At 47.7% G+C, this 23,962-nt stretch overlaps 10 protein-coding genes across 10 annotated transcripts; 6 read left to right on the forward strand and 4 right to left on the reverse strand.

The window, feature by feature from the left end:
* Window positions 1–353: 353 nt before the first annotated feature.
* On the reverse strand, window positions 354–1,154 carry N7455_002005 (glycine decarboxylase subunit H; the record flags this gene model as incomplete). Its single annotated transcript, XM_040951507.2, has 3 exons — window positions 354–667; window positions 802–864; window positions 1,019–1,154. 3 exons carry the CDS (start codon window positions 1,152–1,154, stop codon window positions 354–356), a joined length of 513 nt encoding a protein of 170 aa, XP_040817631.2.
* Window positions 1,155–1,391: 237 nt separating this feature from the next.
* On the forward strand, window positions 1,392–1,911 carry N7455_002006 (mitochondrial 37S ribosomal protein bS6m; the record flags this gene model as incomplete). The annotated part of the gene is made up of 3 exons (XM_040951218.1): window positions 1,392–1,415; window positions 1,493–1,524; window positions 1,602–1,911. 3 exons carry the CDS (start codon window positions 1,392–1,394, stop codon window positions 1,909–1,911), a joined length of 366 nt encoding a protein of 121 aa, XP_040818611.1.
* A 933-nt stretch (window positions 1,912–2,844) lies between these two features.
* On the forward strand, window positions 2,845–4,014 carry N7455_002007 (acyl-CoA thioesterase; the record flags this gene model as incomplete). Its single annotated transcript, XM_040951013.2, has 2 exons — window positions 2,845–3,105; window positions 3,160–4,014. The coding sequence occupies 2 exons, from the start codon at window positions 2,845–2,847 to the stop codon at window positions 4,012–4,014; spliced, it is 1,116 nt and encodes a 371-aa protein (XP_040818024.2).
* Window positions 4,015–4,330: 316 nt separating this feature from the next.
* N7455_002008 (PIG-Y family protein) lies at window positions 4,331–5,485 on the reverse strand (the record flags this gene model as incomplete). The annotated part of the gene is made up of 1 exon (XM_040950890.2): window positions 4,331–5,485. The coding sequence occupies one exon, from the start codon at window positions 5,483–5,485 to the stop codon at window positions 4,331–4,333; it is 1,155 nt and encodes a 384-aa protein (XP_040817705.2).
* A 241-nt stretch (window positions 5,486–5,726) lies between these two features.
* Window positions 5,727–6,566, reverse strand: N7455_002009 (uncharacterized protein; the record flags this gene model as incomplete). The annotated part of the gene is made up of 1 exon (XM_040951538.2): window positions 5,727–6,566. One exon carries the CDS (start codon window positions 6,564–6,566, stop codon window positions 5,727–5,729), a length of 840 nt encoding a protein of 279 aa, XP_040817557.2.
* A 1,398-nt stretch (window positions 6,567–7,964) lies between these two features.
* Window positions 7,965–9,718, reverse strand: N7455_002010 (uncharacterized protein; the record flags this gene model as incomplete). The annotated part of the gene is made up of 5 exons (XM_040951365.2): window positions 7,965–8,143; window positions 8,197–8,329; window positions 8,383–9,030; window positions 9,082–9,189; window positions 9,338–9,718. The coding sequence occupies 5 exons, from the start codon at window positions 9,716–9,718 to the stop codon at window positions 7,965–7,967; spliced, it is 1,449 nt and encodes a 482-aa protein (XP_040817561.2).
* A 737-nt stretch (window positions 9,719–10,455) lies between these two features.
* N7455_002011 (uncharacterized protein) lies at window positions 10,456–11,839 on the forward strand. Its single transcript, XM_040952040.2, has 3 exons — window positions 10,456–10,606; window positions 10,658–10,783; window positions 10,884–11,839. Exons 1-3 carry the CDS (start codon window positions 10,535–10,537, stop codon window positions 11,610–11,612), a joined length of 927 nt encoding a protein of 308 aa, XP_040817861.2. The 5' UTR covers window positions 10,456–10,534; the 3' UTR covers window positions 11,613–11,839.
* Window positions 11,840–13,760: 1,921 nt separating this feature from the next.
* N7455_002012 (arrestin C-terminal domain-containing protein) lies at window positions 13,761–16,286 on the forward strand (the record flags this gene model as incomplete). Its single annotated transcript, XM_040951206.2, has 3 exons — window positions 13,761–14,427; window positions 14,480–15,543; window positions 15,600–16,286. 3 exons carry the CDS (start codon window positions 13,761–13,763, stop codon window positions 16,284–16,286), a joined length of 2,418 nt encoding a protein of 805 aa, XP_040817729.2.
* A 956-nt stretch (window positions 16,287–17,242) lies between these two features.
* Window positions 17,243–18,181, forward strand: N7455_002013 (GNAT family N-acetyltransferase; the record flags this gene model as incomplete). Its single annotated transcript, XM_065604201.1, has 3 exons — window positions 17,243–17,356; window positions 17,502–18,062; window positions 18,146–18,181. The coding sequence occupies 3 exons, from the start codon at window positions 17,243–17,245 to the stop codon at window positions 18,179–18,181; spliced, it is 711 nt and encodes a 236-aa protein (XP_065462692.1).
* Window positions 18,182–19,066: 885 nt separating this feature from the next.
* Window positions 19,067–19,699, forward strand: N7455_002014 (uncharacterized protein; the record flags this gene model as incomplete). Its single annotated transcript, XM_065604202.1, has 1 exon — window positions 19,067–19,699. The coding sequence occupies one exon, from the start codon at window positions 19,067–19,069 to the stop codon at window positions 19,697–19,699; it is 633 nt and encodes a 210-aa protein (XP_065462693.1).
* Between the last annotated feature and the right edge of the window lie 4,263 nt (window positions 19,700–23,962).

Genomic DNA, 23,962 nt, shown 5'->3' on the forward strand with positions numbered 1-23,962 from the left:
CTGTTGTAAAACTTTTTTTTATACATGATATCATGCACCTGCACACAGACCTGCTGCATTCCGTTGTTGAGACTTGCGTGATCTACGATGAATACACATCCACCTGGATACATGGACCATGATTTCTCTACAAGAAAATGAAACAACAATCCGTTCACACATACAGAAATCTTGTTGAACAGTATATCGATCTGTTTACGGATCGACGAATCTCAACGCTTTAGTTGAAGGAAATCGGTCACCATTGGGCATACATGACAATATAACATCACACTTAAAGAAAAAGGCATTCACCACGCACAGGCAGGCATTTATAAACCACGAATCACGACCAGTCTTTGCACTCCACAAATCTAAGCATCGATAGTCTCTTTGTAGGCAGCCTCATCAAGCAAGGCATCGAGCTCAGCAGCATCAGCGACTTCAATCTCAGCGATCCAGCCCTCACCCTCGGGGCTCTCGTTGATGGTCTTAGCCTTATCCTCAAGGATGCTGTTACCCTTGATAACCTTGCCAGCGACGGGGGAGAGGACATCGGAGGCAGACTTGACGGACTCGACAGCGCCGACGGGCTCGCCGGCGACGATCTCGAGGTCGACCTCGGGAAGCTCTACGTAGACAACATCACCCAAGGAGTGGGCGGCGTATTCGGTGATACCGATCTTGGCTATAGAGGGTGTGTTAGTTACATCGTTGCTCCACATGCCGTATACTATGGAAGACCATATACAACCGGCACGTCGGTTCGATAGGTCGAAGAGGTGTATGGGACCAATTGATCGGGCGCAGTAGGGAACTAACCAGTCTTGCCGCCATCCGCCAGCTCAATCCATTCGTGCGACTCTGTGTACTTCTTCAGTTGGGCTATAATTGCGAATTGGTGCGCCGTTAGTAAAATGTGACATCATTTAGCTCCAGGAAGCATGTTTGAGGGGTTGTGATGCTTCAATGCAGTCCAAGTGTCTTGTCTATCACCCTGGACAGCATTTAACAGCACCGGGGGGTTCATGGTACTCACAGAGAGGGCTCTGAGAGAAGCTCCTGGTTCCCCGCGGGAAACGGAAAGCAGGCGCAACCTGGCAGGCGGAAGCAAGAGGCTTCTGGGTAAGGACCCGGGAAGCGAAGGGGCGGATGGCGCGAGCGACAAAGGACATTTTGGGGTATAGAGGAAAGGAATTGAAAGCGTGGAAAGTGAAATGAGAAGAGGGGAGAGTTTAAGTAGAAGGGAAAGAAGGTTGATGCCCTTCTCCGGCGGAGTTTCGTTGACGGCATTTCCCCGATAACGAAATGCCAAGACCACGATAAGCAACGCGCTAACCTCGTCGGATTTTGCTGGCTTCAAATGGCCATCGCTCCATTTCTGTCTCTAGTACACCCCACCCCTCGATGCCATGTTGTACGAGCTAATTGCCATTGTATGTTTTGATTTTATTGGAACTGTTATAATGACTCTAAATGATATGTCTGGATTTGCTAACCGCTCTGCGAACAGGTCCGCCCGGGCAGCCTCAACGAGGTGCGAGAGTACGTCTGAACCAACACCATCGCGGCAGTCTCATCATGCGAACCTATCGAATACTGACATGCATACTTGACTGCAGAATCGCCCGTAATGCCGGTACCCAAGTCATCCGCTCCGGCGGCGTCGTTCGCGGCTACACCAACTGGGGCGCCTTCCGTCTACCCAGAGTCACTACGAAACATCAGGCCCGATACACCGAAGGTCACCACTTTATCATGCGCTTCGACTCCTCCGGCTCTGTTCAGTCTTCTATCCGCCGCACTCTCGGTCTCGACCCGCGTATGATCAACTTCTCCGTAGTCAAGCTTGGCGACAAGCTTGAGGAGATCAAGGGCATCGATGGCAAGGTCCAGTGGAACAACGTTTCCACCATCACCGAGCAGATCTAATTGACGCAATTTTCTTTGACGAAAGTTTGGTTGATTGTTGATATCAGATTTAGGAGCGTGGATTTGGATTTCAGCACTTTTCTTTTTGTTCTTTGTATTACTATGGCACGGGCATTGGGAACTGCCACTCGAACCTATCAGCACAATCGGCGCATATTGTACAAAATACCAGTTTGATCTACAAGTCTATTTTGTGGCTGTTACTACATTTCGCGTTTCCTCTACTCCTCAGTCCTCAGTCCTCCATAAACGATGGCAATGGTGAGCACGGCAAGTAGACCATGCATCTAATAGAAAAGCTCAATATATATCTCCTTATTTTCATGTATAAGAGATCGACATGCCACGTCCTCTGAACCCTTCTACCATATTCGATTTATGTAAACCTGAGGAGCGAAGTGCTCCAGCCGAGACGCACTTACTTCGATCAATCCTGAACGCTGAATTTGAATTAAACATCCTATAGATACATAGAGAACCGATTCATATAGAAGTCATACAATCACTTTGTTCAAAATTTATACAATTAGAACATTCATCTATATATTGTAGGGTCATGTGAGTCAAATCGACAAGCCGAGGCACCGGCTAGTCCCGTCTCTTTAGTCCGGGGTACTTAGGTACGTACCAATCCCCATACATCCATTATCAACCGAATCACCTCTACCTACGTGCTCCCCACGATACAATCCTACAGGGTTGCCATTATATAACAGAAGACTGTACTAATACTGGCTCATTAACCCCACTCTCACCCACCACAATCCCGGGGACGATCACCATCGGATTTAGGGCCAGTATTGTTGATCGGACAGGTACCATCGGCCCGCAAAACAATTCTCGTTATCGAAACAAGTAACTGACTACTTTGTGCAGCCTGTACTCTTAGGGGAGAAAGGCTTAAATCAAACCGCCTCTCACCTCTTTTGCGCTATGCCTCCGCAACGCGGGCCACCGGACAACTACGGCGAGCTGATATCCCCGCATTCTTTTGTTGAGTTGATGTCGCTGCAGCGACTCGAAGATACCTTTGTCTCGTATTCCGATTCCACTGAACCAGAAAAGATTGAGCGGTTCCGCTCACTAGCAATACCTTACAATCCTGGGCAGGGAGCGCGCTCCTTCGGCGGACATGTCTACGCCCAATCAGCCTATGCAGCGTCCAAGACCGTCGGTCAGGGTTTAGTGATTCACGTAAGGTTTTATACATCAATTTTCCCCAAAGACACTAAATTGACGTACCGGCAGGATATGACGGGCACATTCATCCTAGGAGGGCGACTCGACACGCCGTACGTGTACACAGTGCGACATATCCGCGATGGATTCATGTACAGCACACGAGCCGTCGATGCACGGCAAGCAGGAAGAATCTGCTTCTCGTGCATATGCTCCTTCAAACGCGATGAGAAGCAGCGTCTCTTTCAGCACCAGCCGACATCAGCACAAACGCGCTTCGACTCAATCCTCTCGGCGAAACGACCAGAAGACCAGCCTCCCAGTCCCAGCGTGGACGCAGAATGGTGGATCGAAGCGGTGCGGCAGGGAAACATCTCCGAGCACAAGTTTCCCGGTCTGGACGTGCGCAAGACCGATATGAAGGATTATAATCACACCGAGGATGTCAAGCAACATCCTGAGCGATATCGCCAGCTAACGCAGTATCGGCTCAAAGGATCACCGGACGAGGATCCTGCTGCCAGTTTGGCACAGGTTCGGGAGAGGGAAGAGAATGGGGAATATGATAATTTATATGCGTGTGCGCATATGTATTCCAGTGACAAGAACTCGCTTCTTTTGATTCCGCGCGCATTGGGGATCAAGAACTGGACTGAGATGGCGAGTCTTACGCTTACGGTTATTGTGCATCAGCATGGGGAAGCTCTGCGGATGGTTGATTGGGAGAGTATTGGCGATAGTGATATTGGCGGCGTGAGTGAGTTGCCTATGAAGTGGTTCGTGCAGGAGGGATGGACACCTCGGGCTACGGAGAATAGGGGGACACATGAGAGTCATATTTGGAGCCCTGATGGGACGTTGCTGGCGACTTCTTTGCAGGATAGTATGTTGCGCTTGAGGAAGTTGGGGGTTGCAAATTTGTGATTTATAAAGGCCCCTCATATATACATAGCTTAAACTAGAAGGTTATACAGACGGGGCTATGACAGCAAGATTAATTACTGGGAATACTCTAGCGATACTTATACCTCTTTGTCGGTTATGTTCAAAAACTGAAATCGCAGTGGCGCGAATAGCTGCAACATTTGTGCAGCCTACTAAATATATTGACCATCAAGTGGTGTCGAGACACAGTCAGCCTACCACCAAACCCCACGAAATCATTGAAAGATATGCCATGTAACGCTCACAAGAAGAATAGTATTAGAATAGGGTATGAGCTAAAGCAAAGAAAAGAAAATCAAATATCTTCCCCGGATATGTTAGCATGCTTGAAGTACTTCATGCCCACCCATGCGACAACAACCCAAACCCAAGACATGACAGCTGTAAGAATAATAAGTGCGGGATAATATCCGACAATCGGCAAGGTAGGATCATCCTCCAACTCAGGCGGCGCATAGGGCGTCTCCCCAACATCCCAAGCCCAGCTCCAAACCTCAAAGCAGCTCCCAATGCCCACAACAAAGACCAACCACGTCACAATCAGTATAATCCAGCCCCACCACTCCGTCTCGGAGTAGTCTATGTCCACATCGGGGCTGCTCTTCATCTCAACCGGGTGTGTGACTAGGGGCGAGGACTTGTGTCGGTGGACGGGTAGGTATGCCGGTTCGGGCTGAGGTTGGAGCGAATAGAAAGAACCTGAGCTAGAGGATGGTGGAGAGATGTGTAAACCGGCAGAGATGATTTTGGGGCTTGTGCCCGTGCCGGCCGCCGTGGAAGTTGAATTCGAGTGGAGGGGAGGGAAGGAGACAAAGTCCTCGTCGTCGGTGGCTTGTTCCTGGAGATTATGCTGTGCGAGGCCCTGGCGTCGGTGACTTATTGAGGGTCGGATGGGTATCTGGGTGTTTGCCGCGCGAAACCAGGTCGGCTGTTGGGTATCGTCGCGGTCATCGTCAAGGGCCACACTCTCGCGCGGCGAGTATTGCGTGATTTCATTATTAGAGGGGGTTTGATCTTTTGGTTGTATAGCCGCTTGTAGGTCGGCGGCGGGGAGTCGGCTGGGTTCTGCGCGGAGGGCTTCGAGGGCTTCGGCGGCTTTTGCGGTGGCTCTTTTGTCACGCGATTCGAGCCTGGTGCCTAGCAATGCCGTTTTTCGAAGGGAGCCACGCCGGCGGCGCGTTCGATGTTGCGCGAGAGCGGCAGACATTGCCCGGCTGCTGGTAGTCCCTCCCTTGCCTGTGCTCTGCGGAATACCGGAGTGGAGGTCTTCGTCGCCATCGTGGTCCATGTCTGGGTGGTGTCGGTCTAGGGAGGTGTGTGCTGTCTGGCTTACGTGAAAGAAGGAAAGTTTGGAGAGGAGGGAGCTTGAAACGCTTCGTTTGTGGCTGCTACTTGCGCTGCCTGATCGCGTGCGAGGAGACAGTTCGTGGTCCGCCAAGCCCGCCGTCATTGTCCATTGGTGCAAGTGGAACCGGGAGCTGGTCAGCTCAACCCTGTGAAACTCGGGGACCGTTTTCGTTTCTTCGTTTCTTCGTTTGATCGTTTGATGTTTTTGTTTTTGTTTTTTGCAAAGAGATATGCTGTAAAGGAGCGTCGTTGTGACCGGCAAAATCAAGGACTAACAATAGCAATGCAGGTCACTGGCCAAGCTTTTATCACGTGCTTGGACGTGACTGATCTGAAAATGAAGTTTAGAAGGACGCAAACTGAGCGTCCCAGACCCACTTTGCAATCTCCTCAATTCCTTCCCTTCCTATGATCAAATCCCCTTCTCTGGGGGGGTTTGGGGGCCGTAGGAACAGGAGATCAAAAGAGATAGTCAGTTGATCCCCAGAGACTCTAACTTGCTCACCAGTGTCGCTTCCCCGTATCTCGATATGCTGAGATATCTGAGCTTGTCCACTGGCGTGGTCCCACTCGTACTTATCTATGGTGATAAGTGGTCGGGCTCTGTTTGCCTTGATGGTAATGGCGACATTGGTATTACCCCTACTGGGGTCAAGCCACAGTTCAATATCTCGCTGCAACTTTCTTCTAGTTTCCGAGATAGCCACTTCCACAACCACCGTAGGCCGCCTTCTAGTGCCAGGAGGGGGAGGTCTGGGGCCCAATCCCCAGTCTGGCTGTTTCGAACCGCCATTGATATCAATATTCACTTCACCATAGGAAAGAGTTGCCCGGTGAAGCCCCATTGGTGCAAGTGCATCATCAATGGCTTCATCAAAAGCCTTAACCACTTGGCGATGTTCACGGGTGAGCATTTTGGCGATCAAGGTGTTTGTTTGGGGGTTGAAAGTACAACAGATGCCACGGATTGGTTCCATGTTAGGATTAACGAAATCGTTTTGGAAGGTGCTCTCGTCGATAAAAAAGACAATGTACTCGCTAGCGTCCATCGAAAGGCGGAAACGTTCACGCTCAATGTTAAGTATTTGAGAAAAGTGTTCCTTCCCTTGATATACATACCGTCTAACAGATGGAGGTAGGCCCTCTGAGTCGTAGTCACATCCATTTTGGCTGAATTGGGACATCCTTGACTACCTGTATTTGTTAATACCTAGAAGCCAAAAGATATAAGAATTATCATAGAAGATCAAGTCATAAAAAGTTGTTTTTCCAAGTTCTGGCGTCACGCGCTCAAATGAACTTGAATTGTGTCTCTGATACATATGAAATACTAGTTAGCAGCTGCAAGTATGACGTCCACTATTAACAAAAGGGTTTATATATCCATGGATGTAGTATTTTCGATGTCTTTCATGATCTCCTTCTTCCCATTCTCCTGTGTTTAAAACCGTAAGAGTAAATATCAGAATAATCCCCAGGTATATAGCTGCGTGATTAGTAAATGACCCCAGCCCTGACTTCCAAGCTAGGTATAAAAAAAAGAGAAATAGAAAAGGTGAGAACATTTACATTGTCTGTCTATTCCATCGAAAATATGCCGCACATTTCATCGTCACTGCATACATATGCAGCAAGAAAAGGGCTGTAGTTTACCAATCAACTAACGCTACAATGAATAATGACCGACTTAAATGTCACGCGGAGCATAACACAACATGTTCAGTTTCACCTGCCAGCCTATGGACAGAGAATATCATGCAATCCGCCGTATGCTCTGTACATAATACATGGTATATATATAAAAAAGAATAAACAAAGAAAGTGTAATCAGCAATGATTTTAAAGAAATGGAAAGCCAGAATGCAGCCAAAAAAAAAAAAAGAAAAAGAAAAAAAAAAAAAAGGCAAATTGGTATCTGGGCTAGAACGCCAGCAAGGCAGAGATACTTAGAAATAAGATCAATGATATCGCGTGCTCCAAGGAAATTCATCACAGCATATACGGATACTCGTGGGAAAGTGCCCAGACCAATGTGTCAACCGAGAAATCCATGGCAACCCATGAAAAGCATCTTTTGAGTGGAAATGAGTATCAAACAAGGAAAGCAAATCTGATACAACACATGTACTCGAATGATAAAACAGCTAGAGAAATGAAATAAACAAGATGGCAACAGTCCAAATACGCGGGTGAAGAGTAGGGAGGTCGCTTTTATTTGGGGGCATGACAGAGCCAAAAGTCCAAGGAACCCTTGATAGTAAGGCACGCTTAAAGAAAAAAGAAGGGGGCAAAAAGAAGGGGGCAAAAAGAAGCAAAAAATAAAAATAAAAACCGAAGCAAAGTAGTGGACTTGGGGTATGGGGTGCGCAACACACAAATTCCGTTTCAGACAAAAGCAACTTGCTCGCTTGAAAATCCACTCAATTTAAGTAAAAGAAAGAAAATATCAACGGTGATGGGGAATTGTAGAAGGGTGCTATGGAAAGAAACACAGAAGGGACGTTAAATAAACTTAGTTCTGTGAGCAAATGCCGGAAGTGTCGTGTGTGAGCAGACCGACTGGAGACTTGTCACAAACCGAGCTACGCCTGGTAGCCTCCGTTGAAGTTGTTGGGCTGGTCCCAGTTGCCGGACGGGGACATGGGCTGGCCACGGCCGTAACCCCCGGCATTACCTGCCTGGGCGTAGCCCTGGCCAGCCATAGCAGGCCCATTGAAGTTGTTGGGTTGTTGATCCCAGCCTCGACCAGCAGGGGCAGGACCTATTCTACCAGTAAGCGGGAGCTAAGGCATAACAGATGGATACTGGGCTCACCTTGATTCATGGGGTTTGCGGGACCACCGTATTGGGGGAAGAAACCGGCAGGGCTGCTGTTGAAGGGGGCGGCGTTGCCCTGTTGAGGAGAGAAGTTGTCGAACTGGCCGGTAGGAGGGCGATCCTTACCCCACTGCGGTAGTCAGTAAATATAAGCCGGGAATCTCAGAACCAGCAAGAACTTACACTACACTTCAGAGGACGGCCATTGACGTTGTAGCCGTTCAGTTGGCAGATCGCAGAGGCCGCATTTTCATGCGAATCCATCTTCACAAATGCAAAGCCACGATCAGCCTGGAGGCGAGTTTCAAGGACATAGCCAAAGTTCTGGAACAGGGGAACCAAATCGTTCTGGGTGGTATAAGGGGTCAGGTTGCCCACGTAGCAAGTAGTCTGCCACTGGGGGGTCTGCTGAGCAACCATATCGTAGCTCTGAATGCCGTGGGTTGGGAAGTGGTGGTGTCCGAAAGGAGTAGTAGGCGTCATACCCATAGCAACCAGGGCTTGCTGCTGAGAGATTGAAGGCTGGCCCTTCTGGTTGGCCCAGTTGCATCGGATAGCACGAGAGCCGAGCCATTCACCATCCATTGAGTTAAGGGCCTTATCTGCCTCTGTGCGATCACGGAAAGCAACGAAGCCGTATCCACGGGAGCGACCAGTCTTCATATCCCACATCACACGTGCTTCAGATACTGATCCGAAAGCAGAGAATGCTTGAGTCAGTACCTCGTCGTTGACTTCATTGCTCAAGTCACCAACGAAGATATGGAAGTGGTTAGAAGTATCCTCCTTGCTGGTGCTGTTGGACTGGTACGCCCAGTTGACACGGATTTCCTGAGGCAATTAGAAACAGCCACGAAGTGCCACGAACAAAAGGAAACATACAGACTGGTGGATTCGGCGACCATTCAGGGTTTGCATAGCCCTCTCGGCCGCACCTGGGTCATCGAACTCAACGAAACCATAGTTGTGGCCCTTGGTGGTGAATTGCCCCTGAAGTAAAACAGTAAGCTACCAATATTTTATCAAGGATAGAAACGAGGGGAAGTGCTTATCACAGATGACGGCTCCAGAGACCATCACTAGCAACTCAGGGGGCGGGCTGATATGCAGGGGGGGGTTGCCTGTCAGAAGAACTCACATTCTTGTCGGGAATGATCTTCACGCTCACCACGTGGCCAGTGGTCTCAAAGATCTGCTTGAGGATGTCCTCAGTGACCCTCGGATCCAGCCCACCCACATACAGGGCTCTCTTGTTTGGCTCAGGAGCCGCTCGGCGGACATATCCACCAGCGCTTGTGGGGGACATCATAGCGACTCCGGACATGGGCGAGGTCATGGCCGTAGGAATGGGATTGGTATTCTGGGGAATTATCACCGGAGGGCGCGGGGGCGGGGGCATGTGGGACTGGTTGCCCTGGCCATTGCCCTGAGGAGCATCGTACTGTTGGGGTTGACCGACAGCGGGCTGAGGCGCGGGGGGAAGAGAAGAGGGAGTTGAGGCTTGAGCGTTTTCAGCCATTATGATTGCTTTTGAAAAGATACGGATATATTCCAAAGGCGATCAGAGGAAGCGAGTGATGCGGAAGTTGGACGGGGTTAAATGTTAGATTGGGAGAGCCCAGTGTTAGGTGATCTGTCAAATTCAGAATTTGAGACAATGCAAAGCGTCGCTGAAAGCCACAATCGCAAATAAGACCGGGAAAATATACGTGGTATAGGAGGCCGCGGGGGACCAGGATGGAGGAAGTCCAATAAGAAAGACCCTAAGATGGGGAAACAAAGAGCACCGGGTATAAACAGTGCTGATAAAAGAGACACCGAGATGGAACCTGGGTGGGGGATTTGTTTGTTTTTTGGGTTTGGACTTTTTTTTTCTGATCAAGCTCCGGTAGAATAAAGGAGATGTTTTTGTGGCCTGACAAAGCTGCGGTCGGAGATTGAAATACAAAGCGCGTTGGGGGAGGTAGAAAGCCCAACAAAAAGAGGCTGAGAAAGCTCCAAGAAAAACCAAAGCATGCAAGTCCCTTTGGAAAACCCAAACAGGAAAGAAAAGAGAAAAGGAAAAAGGGACGAAGAAAGAGAAGAAGTGATAGAGAAAAAAAGAACTGGAGAACAGCAAAGTAAAGGGAGGAAGAAGTTAACCGCTAGGGGTGGGGGGGGAGGACACTTTACCCCAATGGGTTTAGTCCGCCTTCTCTTACATCCCAAATTCTTTAACTCTTCTCTCTCTCTCTCCTTCTACAACTTACTTTATATCTTCGACTTGGGAGGTTTAAACTGATTAAACTGATTAAATTGATTTTCAAATTATCTCAAACCCTTCCTCTTGCCAATCATGGCTAGCTATTCAACTAGTTATTCAAACCCGGACTCACTCACAGAGCTCTCAAGCATAATAGAGCGGACGGTAAGCGCTGGCTCTGGAACAACACTCTTGGCATAACCTCTGACAGCTTAGCTTATTGATACTGGTCGTTTGTTCCGCAAATCTGGCTCTATGCCATCGAGATCTCACCTACAACGATCCATCCCCTTGTATCATGATAGTTTCCAAAATGCCCTGGATAATCTATCAGAGCAAATTGTGAGTACCACTCAACGATCTCAAATACATCAAATAGCTCTATATTTGCTTTTCTTTTCCATCTTTTCTTTTTCAGGGTTTCTTTTCTGACGCTCTGCAGTTCATCGCGAAAGCCTTTTTGGAAAGGGACTACGAGGCTCTTAAGGCCACTAGTGCCGCTCCCCAGTTCATCGAAGATGTGGCAATGAGTGATGTGAACCAACAGGTTGAACCTGACATTCAACCTCCGCCGATTGAGAAAGTCGAAATGGACCCAGAGCTTGAAGCTATGCCTAAAACAGAAGAAGTTACCTCTGCGAACCAATTAGCTCCTGCAGAGATCAAGCCCGACACCCAATCGGGCGATGATGTAGTTGTCAAAAAAGAAGGCGACAATGCTCTTCCCGATCAGTCATTCCCTGGACCCAATGAAGATCTCACTTTTGATTCAGTTCTCAACGACACTGGGGGCACAAACGACTTTGGTCTTAGCTTAGACTTCAACGATGATGACATGGGCAATCAAGCTTTCCTATCTGGGTCGAATTTCACAGCTTCTGGCGCTACTGGTGGTGCGGACAGATTAAACACGACTCAGCCCCTGGGAAATACTTCGGATATCCCTGCTGGCGGTGGTGCATTTGACATGGAATTACAGAAAACAGAGGGGGATGATGGCAATTTCCTACAGGGTAATTCCGGGGAGGATTTCATGGGGCCCGCTGAATCAAACTTCGACGACTTGTTCATGGACACTGATAACTTCGGAGATAATGGTGGGGACTTCAATCAGCTGGAGGGGGACAGCCTGATGAATGTTAATGAGCTGGATGATAATTGGTTTAATTGACGAAAACAAAGGGATTTACACCGGTGGGATCTATACAGTCTAGATAAGAGCACTGGCCAGTGGGGGACATTAGGGGGAGTTGGGGGAAAAGGTATCCTATGCTCTGCATGCGTTCGCATTTTGGCAGTGGTACCAAGCAGAGATCTAATCCATGAATGGCATATGCCCTGATTCTGTGACTGGAAGCATATTTGTGAACTTCACAAATCTTTTTTTTTTTTACTCAGGGTTAAGGCTCCTCCTGACCGGGTAGGTGCTGTGGAACATCAAATGATGAATACAGCATTTACGACCTAGCCAATAGTTTTGAAGTCGAGAAGTATGGCCAATAAAGAGTCAATGTCTCTGGACCTTTTAAGAAATAAGTTCTGACACCTGGCCAAATACGAAGTAACTCCAAAGAAGATAGTGAAACCACCACAATCCAAGCCCACAGCTCCTAGACAGCTTCCACCGAAAGCATGAACCCTTCTAGTTACACAGCTCGTTGTGCGACATGGTCATAGCGCCAACACATTTGAATCCCAACTATGTTTCTCTGTAATTAGAAGATTCTGCTTATTAGTAGCTGCTAGGACGATGTGTATTTACGTATAGTATGTTAGTTTATTATAAGAGGGCCTTAGTTATTAGGTAGGTAGTATACTAAGTAGTTTATTAAGTCCGGTGACGTAAGTTCAGATCGGCGCTCGTGGAGAAGCAAATCAGGGCAGGGAAAGTCCCGAAGGCGATCACCCCAGAGACAACGAAAGCACGAGGGCTTGTTTCCCGAAATAGATCTGCGGTATACGATGTATGTATGTATAGTATGTGGAGAGTCTAGACACAAGATGGCTGATGAGGTCACTGTCATAGCCCTGGAGGGAGATAGCGGTGACGTCACGCCAATAGTATCTAGTATAATAATCTAATGTGCCTACAACGTACAGCACATAGGTGATGGTGACGAACTAGAACTGATCACCATCTTTATCGGGGGCTGTCTTCCGACCATTCATATTCCACCTGAGCCGCGTGTACTTGCAGTCAACCTTGATAATCAAGCCCTACAACGGGTCAGTGTAGCCCTCTATGGAGAACCCGAGCCATAAAGAAGATGTAAGTCATAATACATGAGAAGATGGAAAGGAACATAAGGGTTTAAGTCGCGCATTTTGTATGGGTTCCAACCATGGGGTCTGGTGTAAAGACCCTGTAAAGACCCCAAATGTATCAAATAAGGTCATGCAAAGGAGAGTACGCAATTTAAAGGTCCAATCCCCCGCATCTAAGCCTACCTAGGTAATCCAAGTAGACTCAGTCTACTAGATTAGGAAGGCCAAGATACTCAAGAGCTGGGCGTTAGCACTGCCCTATGCCGTGAAGCCGTGAAGCCGTTTGTATAGGCCCGTGAGATCCGAGGCTTTGAAAACTCTAGACCCTAGTGGAATGTTTCTCCACAAATATTAGAGAAATGCCGAGCCAAACCCGTAAACCATAAGATGGTAGAGACGTATGGCCCGGATCGCCGGATATGAGAACCCCCCAGGGCTCCTCTCTCTTCCCCCGGCTTTCTCAATGGTGTTGTCATCGAGTTGACACCTTTTTTTTCTTCCTTTTTTTTGCTTTTTTTGCTTTTTATGTTCTTTTTTTCTTTCTTTTCCGTGGGTCAGTGTTCCTTTTAGTTTAAGTAGCTCGCCTTCTTAACTATATTCACGGATCTTTTTAATCACCTGCGACGCCACATTACGCCTTGCCAGCGGAGTCACAAATAATAGAGATCAAGGAAAAAAAGGAAAAAGGGAAAAGGGACCACAATTCCGAGCCTAGCAGCCAATCCTATACGTCGAAATAGAGATCTGCAAGATGATCAGAGTGGAGGACTGCTTATGAAGTCAAGCACCCCCGAGAATTCCATCTTCCTACAAAGATCAGTCTCCTTGCGTGAGAGAGTCAAGGGATCAAAAAAAAAAAAAAAAAAGAAAACATCGTCTCACAACATTAAAGATCGAAGGTATGTTGAGTCTGTCCTACACATTCCCTGCACTCTGTATTCCTTTTCTTGTTAGAAGACCATCCTTGTCTTTCCCCAATTTGGCGACATAGGCATATCTAAGGGATATACACAATTTGGGAACATCTCCGGGATGCTCAGCAGAACAGTCTAATATGATGATGGGTGCTAATATTCTCCCTCTGCCGGCGCAGTTATCTTCGCGGTCGGCCTCTAGCAACCCCACCCCGCACTCGGAGTTCACAGGGCCTCCGTCCCTAGGAGTATCAATTTCCAATCTCATTACACGGTCGGCTCGTCGCCACACAGTGTGTATCGAAAATCAGAACCCTAAACGGAGTCATCGGGACTCAATCTTCAAAAAGCTGGCGGGTCCACGTGAAAACGCAAAGCGATTCCTTCGCTTGCGGTCCTCTGGAATTCAGGCGCCTTTACAACGTCCTTCCCGTGGTGTACGACCTGTTTCGGAGATTATATTGTCGCCGATATCGGTTGACTTGGAGGACGAGATGCGATCGGATTCGTCATCTACCGAGGTGCTGCCTCGCCCAGTATCTGAACATCATACTGTGACTACCGATTCTACCATTCCATTTACTCCATTGCGAAATGAGAAGATTGTAGCCACTGGGAGTGGCATTTCCGTCGGTATTGCCCTCACAGAACCCGTCCTTTACTTGCAGGGCTATGACCAGCAAGACCCAAGCAGTAAAAAGTCCGCAATTCTGCGGGGACAGATGCATTTGAAGATTACCAAATGTGTCAAGATCAAGAAGATCTCTGTCTGCTTCCGCGGCCATGCCCAGACCGATTGGCCAGATGGTATGAATCTGCTGCATGACATTATACTTCCACAAGAGCTGACATTGTTCAGGTATCCCCCCCAAGAAGATCCATTTCCATGACAAGAAGGATCTCGTCACACACGGTGTGGTTTATTTCAATCACGGTGACACTGCGCTTATGCAGAATGACTATGGCGCGCATTACTACCAGCACGCCAAACCGATATCATCCGTGCCGGGAAAGGAGGGAGTGACGATGACAACTCGAGAACTATTCTCCAATCGCAATTCTTCCGCCACACTCGCCGTACCAACCTCCCGAGAAGCTAAACGTCTTTCACTGCAATCCAACCGCGGGCATTCGCGCAGCTTCAGCAAGAATGAACCCCCGACTTCCCAACCCCAGCCCCAGCGAAATTACCGCATGTTCCCCGTAGGCGATTATTTATACAGCTTCGAGTTCCCAATTGATGGATCGTTACCAGAGACGATCAAAACAGATTTGGGGTCTGTGAAATACGACCTAGAAGCAATGGTGGAACGGTCAGGCGCATTCCGACCCAATCTCCTAGGCGCCATGGAAGTCCCCGTGATTCGTACCCCTGCTGAGGGTTCATTGGAGCAAGTTGAGCCCATTGCGATTTCACGGAACTGGGAAGACCAGCTTCACTACGACATCGTCATATCGGGGAAGTCCTTCCCGCTGGGATCGCAGATACCGATTGCCTTCAAGTTGACCCCTCTAGCGAAAGTAGAGTGCCACCGAATCAAGGTCTTTGTGACGGAGAATATCCAGCATTGGACAGCGGATAAGAGCGTGCACAGGTTGCAACCAGCGAAGAAGGTGTTGCTTTTCGAAAAACGAGCAGACTCGTCCAGTGTGAGCACGTATCCCGGCAGCTCCATGCGTGTCACCGCAGGCGGCGGCATCGACTGGGACCACCGCGCTGCCGCCGCAAGGGGACAGGAGATTGTGGATCGGAATCGGACGAATCTGCTAGGAAATCTGTCCAATGATTCTGGTGTCGGTCCAACTGAGATGGAATTCAACGTGCAACTGCCAAGTTGCCACGAAATGAAGGGCCGGGATGAGGGTCAGCGGCTGCATTTCGATACCACATACGAGAACATTCAGATCAACCACTGGATCAAAGTATGTCAAACATCTACCCTCTTTCTTGACGTAATGATACTAACCGATCCACGCAGATTGTCCTTCGTCTATCCAAGGTTGATGAAAGAGACCCGACGAAACGAAGACACTTTGAAATATCCATTGACTCGCCATTCCACATCCTCTCCTGCAAGGCCACCCAGGCCAATATCTACCTACCCGCCTACACAACCCCAGCCGAAGAACCCCTCCCCCCAGCCCAAGAATTCGAATGCGGATGTCCCGGCGCACCCCTCGCACCCCGAGAGCAGATAATAGCCCCAGCGACGTCCGATCGTGAAGACAGCAACCCTGCACTGGGACCCGTGGCCCGCCGCGGCTCAACTGGCCACACCTTCTCCCGCAGCTTCACAAACGACTCCGGCGGTCTCGCCCGCCCCCCACAAGCACACCTCGCAACACCACCAAACGACCGCAACACACCCACTCCACCTCGTCCAATGCATCTGCTCCGTGCGCCGTCCTACGCGCCCCCCGCTTTCGAGGACGTCCCTCCCGCGCCACCGCTTGTCACCCCACCCCCAGAATATAATACCATTGTCGGAGACGACCGAGAGGCCGTTCTCGAGGATTACTTCTCCCGTTTATCGTTCTACGAAGAGAACGAGGACGATGACCGCGGTCGTGGTCGCGTTGATGTACCCCTCACGCCTGGTGGACGCGTCAACCGCAGCATGGACGTGCCTCGGGAATGGGTGCGAATCGAGGACTATTTCCAGTAATACCGCCCCCTCCTTGATTTTTTTTGAAAAAAAAAAAAGACAGCTGTTACGAGGTCTGAATCATGAATTTACGCTCTTGTTCATATCGGTTGGTGTCGGGCACCTGTTTTTCGGCGATACTTTCTGTCCTTTAAATCTGGGTCTGGCTCTATCTCTATTTCTTCTTATTCTTTTTCTTCTCTTTTGGGTTGTATTTGGAATTACCTTATTTCCGTTCTACAGCACTTTGTTTATGATTAATGCAGGACCGGCTGTACTTTTTGGTGGTTGATATTGGACTTCGTTTTTCCTACGTCGGGGACAAAAGGCGAAATGGGTCATTTACTCGGATATCTTATATGGATACATTTAGTAGACTGAACTATGATCATCAAGTATCAGAACCATGCAGAAATACCCTACAACTACTCCGTAGTTACTGAGTACATATGTAGTATCCTAAACACCTCCAGGGCTGGTCCTGCCCAGGTGGAGATAAGAATTGATGTGTCAGCGATAAGCAACCAAGGTTGGAGGTTGGAACGCATCCAACTGCCTTCCCGGGTTTAGCTCTCCCCACATCCCCAAAGTCGTTTGGTTCTCGAACTGTTACGGCTCTTTTTCTTTCTCCCCTTCAATTGCTTGAAGTGCCTGTCCCAAATCGTCACTCCGAAGGACTACAGAGCTAGGTCCTACAAGGTCCCTTAGCGTACTTCGTGACTTTCGAGACAGACTACGCCGATTGGGTCACGCTTAGTGGCATAGGTGAGTTAGCATATGTGCTATAGACGGACCAAAGCTAAACAAAGAACAATTCTGACTACTTTTAGTGAGCAAAAAGCAGCTTTGATCCATCCTCAACAACTACATTCTCCAAGTCTCCGACATAGCGGAGCGTAGGGTGGCTTGTTGTTGTTGCGATATCTGATCCTTGTACCTGAAGATTTACCCCGACATAGACTCCGCAAGCTTTTATTATGGCTGTTGAGGTCGTACCTCTTACTGAGGCAGATATCCCCGGTGCTATTGAAGTGATTCAGCAGGCATTTGCAGACGATCCGTATTTCAAGTGGGTCTTTGATTCATCCAAGGTACGTTGCATGTTGAGAAACAACTACCAGAAAAAGAAACAAGGCTCCCCATCTTCTCTTGCTCACCAGACTAACATACATCTCTCCCGTGACGCGGTCAACTTGACCGGTAGTTACGTCTCCTGAGAGATAACTCCACATATAGTTCAACAAGCAAAGAAACTATGATTCCCTCGCAGCACGTTGCCATTGGGGAATTAAGAATGCACTATTCCACGTCGCAAAAGAAACCCAAGACCCCGACTCCAAATCCCACAGCACCCCACTAACCCCAACCCCAATCCTCGGCGTCTCCTGCTGGCTAGCGCCCCACCCGCCCACGCAACCAGAGAGCTGGTACTCCTGGTTCCAATCATGGACCCTATCTTTCAACCAGATGCTCAATAATATCCGCTACTTTGGCCGCGGCGGGCTACGCACGAACAGGTACTGGATCTGGAAACAGCGGCAGGCCGAGGCGCAGGCTGCTATCTGGGATGATCCTCGCGGGTACTATTTCTGTAATATCGTTGCTGTTAGCCCTGATGCTCAGGGGAAGGGTATTGGGAAGTTGTTGTTTGAGGCTGTTACGAAAAAGGCAGATAATGAGGGGGTCAAGTGTTATCTCGAGAGCTCGAAGAGTGTGCCCAATGTGGCGATCTATGAGCGCATGGGCTTTCACATGAGTAAGGAGATGGAGTGTCGGGATGGGGTGGATGCTTGCATGGTATGTACATTGTACCTGTTTTATATTGTTTGGTCCCGAGGCTGGGATTCGTTTGGGCTGTTGCTGACTTTGATTGTTGGTAGTTGTACTGCATGGTCCGGGATCCGAGGAAGGAATGATCCTGTTGCTTTTGCTTTTATGACTTGGCTTGGATGCTTGCGTCATATTATGGTTTTGGCTCATAGCCGAATTAGCAGTATGCTCATGGATCCGTCCGCAATGAGATTCGAACAAAGACGAACCGGTGTCCTTTAATTTAAGGGTTTCACATGTCTAGCAACGAACTAAATATTTCCTGGTAATCCTAACTCCGGTCCCGTTGTAAACCAGCCCCAACAATCCGGCCCACCAATCTCCCAATCCACAAACGGGGCAAGATAGCTCGAATCTAATCGAATAATCGAATCTAATATTTGCGGCAATGTGGTGCCATAGGGATCTGCAGGATACACATCCACACTAATTCATCCGTTTGCAACGATCTAACCCGGGGAATGATCCATCAACCCTTCAATCGGATCATTCCCTACGGCTAGGATACTTGCATGTTGATCTGTTTATGTTGCTGCACCTAGACTAAAGGGGCAGTAGTCTCTGAATCCACCTTTTAAGCTCATCCAGTCATATTTATGTTAATATGCCGAAGTCCTAACGGCCTGGTTTCCAGGGAAATATCTGATCATCCCGGATTCTGGATGGTGTTTCAGATCCAGTCTGGTTTCGACATTGCACGGACTGGTCGGACTCTTGCTTGTTGGAAATCCCTTCGTTGTGTCAAGGCTTGTGCGCGGATCGAGGACATATATATATCTTAAATTTGGAAAGGATCCTTAAGTTTGATGAACATTGGATCTCCAGTAAAGGATTCAGGACGGCGCTTTTGATTAACTCAGATAAATTCATTATCTTGGCTATTTGTTTGAGCTGTGCGTACTCCTTCTAGGGCATACCTAGGCACTCGATGAGCTGGCTTCCCTTCAGTGCGCATTGCTTTGATCATTACCATGTTTCTCCTTCTGCTACGAAAGCTATGGACCCGACGACGAAGATCAGACACGGAGAAATCTTCCACTTCCTCAACTACGCCCCAAGAGCTTAAATTCCAAGAGAGCGGACCACATATGCCTGATATGATCATGACTACCACATCATATCACGACGAAACAGACCAGATCGTCAATCAGTTAGCCATTCTTGCAGCTACCGTAAGAAGCACATCAAGCAACAGCGCCCCATCATCGACTACTTCTCCTATAGCAGAGCCCCAATCGGCAGCACCCAAACCTAAACTAGGACAACCAGAAGAAGAAGAAGAAGAAGAAGAAGAAGAAGAAGAAGAAGAAACATTCTACCATCTTCGCAGTCTGATAACAGTCTCCTGCTTGCCACAGCATACACCAGGCCATACACCAACCCCCTCCGCCTCAACACTAAGCTCTAAATCAGGGAAACGCAAAAGTCAAATATTTGATCGGAAGAGAGCATCATCAATTTTTAGTTTACATCTTGGTGACCTACCGAGTTTGCCATTTTCCTCAAAAGGAAAAGTCCCGCGGAAGCCTTGCCCGAGGTACAGTCCTCTTCCTCCGCCATTTGTGCAGAAGAAGCTTGCTATTCGGCCTGAGGTACGTTTCTAGGGGCTCGGCATTGGGTAAAGGGTGGATTGTTTGGGCTGTTTGTATGCAGGTTGGAATTTTATTTTATTTGTGCTCTTGCTCTATGATATCCAAGGTGGGGATATTGTCTATTGTCTATTGTCTATCATACCATATTTATGTACTGATATTAGCTTGTTTATTTTAATGTTGTCATAAATCCCTAGTTATGCATAGAAAATCCGTCTTATGCTTCTACGGCCTTTAGACCTATATTGTACCTCGGTATCCATGATGATCTACAGCGTCGGAGTATTTATGCAACTTACGATGTAGTACGCCCTGTGACCTTGCGACCTATAGTCCAGCCACATACATTCTCCACAGTGCAGCTTTACTCTCTATTCATTTACCGTGGTTTAGCAAAGAAGAAGTAATACAAGTCTCATCTCTAAGCGGGTCATCTGCAGGTTATCCCGGCGGCCGCTAAGCTTAGAAACTTGTTCGCCCACGCTAACACATAAACCACATGACATTCCCACTCACACCTTAAACCCCCTGCATGAAAGTGAAGCCGAGCTCCACTCTCGCGGAGCGAACTCGGGGAAAGGGAGCAGATCGTCGGGTTGTGAAGGCTAACGGCTCGGCGTTCATTTCCGAGCAATGGCATCCCGAAATTTACCTTGGTCATGGGATCTCTTTCTATATTAAATTTGACTCAGTGGATGGGTATAGGAGACAACCTAATAAAACATAGATAATTATATCCGTAACAACATGATTGGCTGCTTAGAAAGCCTGTCAAATAGGAACCATTCCTCTGTAGCCTTTTTTTATATATTCTCTCAGTCTTAGGTACCTACATACATATATGTATGCAGTGGACTTGTTCAAACCGTTCATCATCAGAGGGATAGACACGAACGTGAAATGTGGGGCGAAACTGAGGTCGAAGTTCGCAATGTGTATACAACATGCATGATGTCGATCAGCTTTGATATAGTGTAATGATCTACAGACTGCAGATTACCTCCTGGCTTTTATGTGTGATGCACGGATACATACATAGTAGTATATAACGTTGCAGACGGGCTCATCTCCATTCTAAACGAGATAATTGATCAGTAATATTCCGGTCCGGCAGCGGCAAAACCTGAAACAAGACGTTTCAGCTAGTTTAGATTGGTAAAAGTGCCGGGATTTCCCCCCACTACCGACAAATCCATTTGTTCAATTAACTATATTAACGATCTCGAGGTTACGTATGTCGGGCACGAGCCTCCTAGGAGTGGTGGGTATGTAACCGGTTGTGGCTTCGGCTCTCCACGCTAAAATACGATTTGCACAAACCGTTGTCAATGCCGCTGACGATATATATATATATTTTATACGTATATATATATTTTAGCTATATCATGTCTGTTGTTAGACTTAGCCATGCTTTTTGAATTTCTGGGGTTGATATTACCTAACAAAGTTGATATCCGCAGCTCTCTTGTCCATGGAGTCAGGGAAAACACGTGGCATGTGAATTAGGAACCGGCCTCGGTGGGGATTACTTAGATACATAGGCTAAAGACGTCGGCTTTTCAGTAACCAATCGCCAATTCCAAGGTTGTTCCAAGGTTACCTACTGTACATGAGGTACCCACTTGACCCTTCGAGGGTATCCTCTTGTTAAATTTCGCTTGCCGAGACCTAGGAGTCTCATTGAAGAAAACGACACGATTATAGGAGGGAAAACTACAAGATCAACAACCCCTACCGGAGGAAATGATTGTTTCGTTGAAAAGAAACGCTCCAATTAAAAATACTCAGCGATAACACATGACCCGTTATATCAACGAATCGCATGGTTTCCAGCCCAACTGAGTTCGTCGTCATATCCGGTAAACCGAGAACAAATGAAGTAGGAACAAGTGTGCACAACCTGTTATAATATTCCAACTGGATATTGATGTCCAGGTAGAGTATTATAACAGGTCAGGGTTTCTAGAGGTCACTGAGCCATATAGGTCTAGATGCGCAATTTTCGCCTTAAAAGGATGAGACCCCTGTCGGTGGCTCAATTGTGGAAATGATAGATGTGTCGCCAGTATCACAATCATGGCTATGAAGTTCCTCGTCCGTACTTATCCGCGCCACGGTCGTTCAACTATTAAGCTATGGTAATCAGTTGATGTTTAGTATTTATTAACATGTGAAAAGAACAAGCCACATTAGCTCAGCAAAAAAGGCTTCCAAGGTTTGAACATGACAGTCTAGACATTAGTCTATGTAGTTACCATGTGCAACATACCTTCAATTTGTAATTAGAGAGAGAGAGCCATGGTATAAATCATCATAGGCACGGTAACCAGAAAAATACCCTCGACAAAAAAAGTAAAATAAATAGGAAGTGCATTGTATACAAACCACCTCAACCTAACTTCCATAGATCATTGTCCGTGCCACTTGCCCGATTCAGCCGTCGGCATGGTTTCCATAATCTTCAGAGTGGCATAGGCTTTCGGTAAGTGTATGAAGGACGGACGCTGTACTCATCCCGATATGTACCGTGATATCAATATCACGGCCTATTATTGAACGGGTTCTGCGATATAGTTTCCAATAAGCGCCCGACACGGCACACAAGCTCATTCACAACCAACGGCTAAGCTACTTTCCGTGATAATTGACGAAAGCCAAGCGAAATAATTAATATATATAGAGCAACGCAATGGCCTAGCATTATATTAAACACAGTCCAGATGGAGGAACGCGCAGTCTTAGCGTGGAAAAAACGGGAGGGAAAAAAAGAAAAAGAAACTCTAATAATCGGTTCATTTCCGGAAAATCCTCGAACTAGCGTAAATAAAAAAAAAGAGATATCGGGAAATATAACATATATTGTATGCGTATGTATGTGAAACGGACTGAGCACACTTCTACATATTCACGGTGTACCCTGATGAATCCAAACCGTACCATTGTGGATTGTAGAGGGAATTAGTGTTTCAAATACTCGCGAGAGACCCATGGAACCATATATCCTAATGGGGCCTTCCGTCGCTACTCCGCTGATTCAGCTATACGGGCGCGTGGGCCGCCGGTCCCTCCAATATTCTAGGGATTCTAGGGCTGTTTCGGAAGGCCATCTATCAGCCGTGGATCCACTACCTCGGGTTCTTCGGGTACCAAAGCCCAAACTTCTCATGTATCCATGGATGTATTTCCCAGGAGAAGGAGCCAATGGATTCCTCGGGGCTTACAGTCTAGTTTATTGCATAAATTTTAACCCCTCTATTTTATATTTGACCGTTGCCGTCCCTAAGTCCCTTGCAGAAGTTACACGTGGCATCCGTGGACTTGTATAATTCCAAGGGGAAATATAACGGGGAAGTTCCCGGGTAAAGGGTAAGGTAAAATTGACGCGTAGATGAAAAGAGTAAGTTAACTTGGGCACAGAACTCAAATAGCTAGAACGAGACTCTATTCCTTGCAAGGGGAGGGGTGTGCACTATATCCAATCTCTACTTCTTCAATCGGCGACCCCGGAGCAGAGATTGCGTGGTCTTCGCTCTGTGTTGGGAATTCATAGTTCCATGAATTATACCCTGTAGTCCTCCTCAACAGATGACAAAAAAAAAGGATTCCAGTCCTCCATATCTCTGTGCGTCCTATCATAAAAAAGCACGGACTTGATCGGGGAGAGCATCCAACCAGCCGAAGCCGCACAAGGAGACATTCCGTAGGTGATGACCCTACTGCAGGACCTACATGAGTCCTGCATTCGATGCCTCATTGTGGGACATAGGCTCCTAAATATCTCTCACAAATATCTCTTACTTGTTTGTTGTCACATGGTATTTTTATTTCCATTCTGGGGCGGTTTTCTTTCCGCACTGTGTCGGGGCAACCCCCCCTTTTCCCCCTGGCCCAGGCATGGCGGGATGTGATGGCAGACAACAACCACGTTGCGCATGTGGCCCTTGAGGAGCTAGACTGAATGGATTGGATTGCCTATCTGCAAAAAGTTGGGTCCGAACGTTGTTGAGAACCAGTCAGCGAAGTCGAAGAAATCATATCCATTCCATGTGCATGAGCATTCTACAAGCATGTGATTTTGGAACTATGTCGAAAACCAGGTGAGTAATTGTACAACATATATATATATATATATATAATTTTTTTTACCTCGTCCTTGAGAAACAAAGAACTCCCAGGTTATAACAAGATGAACCAAAACAGATAGATCCAGGGCTTTGAAGTGAACCCTAGGGCAAAATCTCGGAATTGAGAGGCCAAGAAGTCAGAAGGTTCACT

This window comes from Penicillium solitum (assembly GCF_028829755.1).
Source record: "Penicillium solitum strain IBT 25940 chromosome Unknown utg000001l_segment0_segment0, whole genome shotgun sequence".
NCBI classification, from domain to species: Eukaryota; Fungi; Ascomycota; class Eurotiomycetes; order Eurotiales; family Aspergillaceae; genus Penicillium; species Penicillium solitum.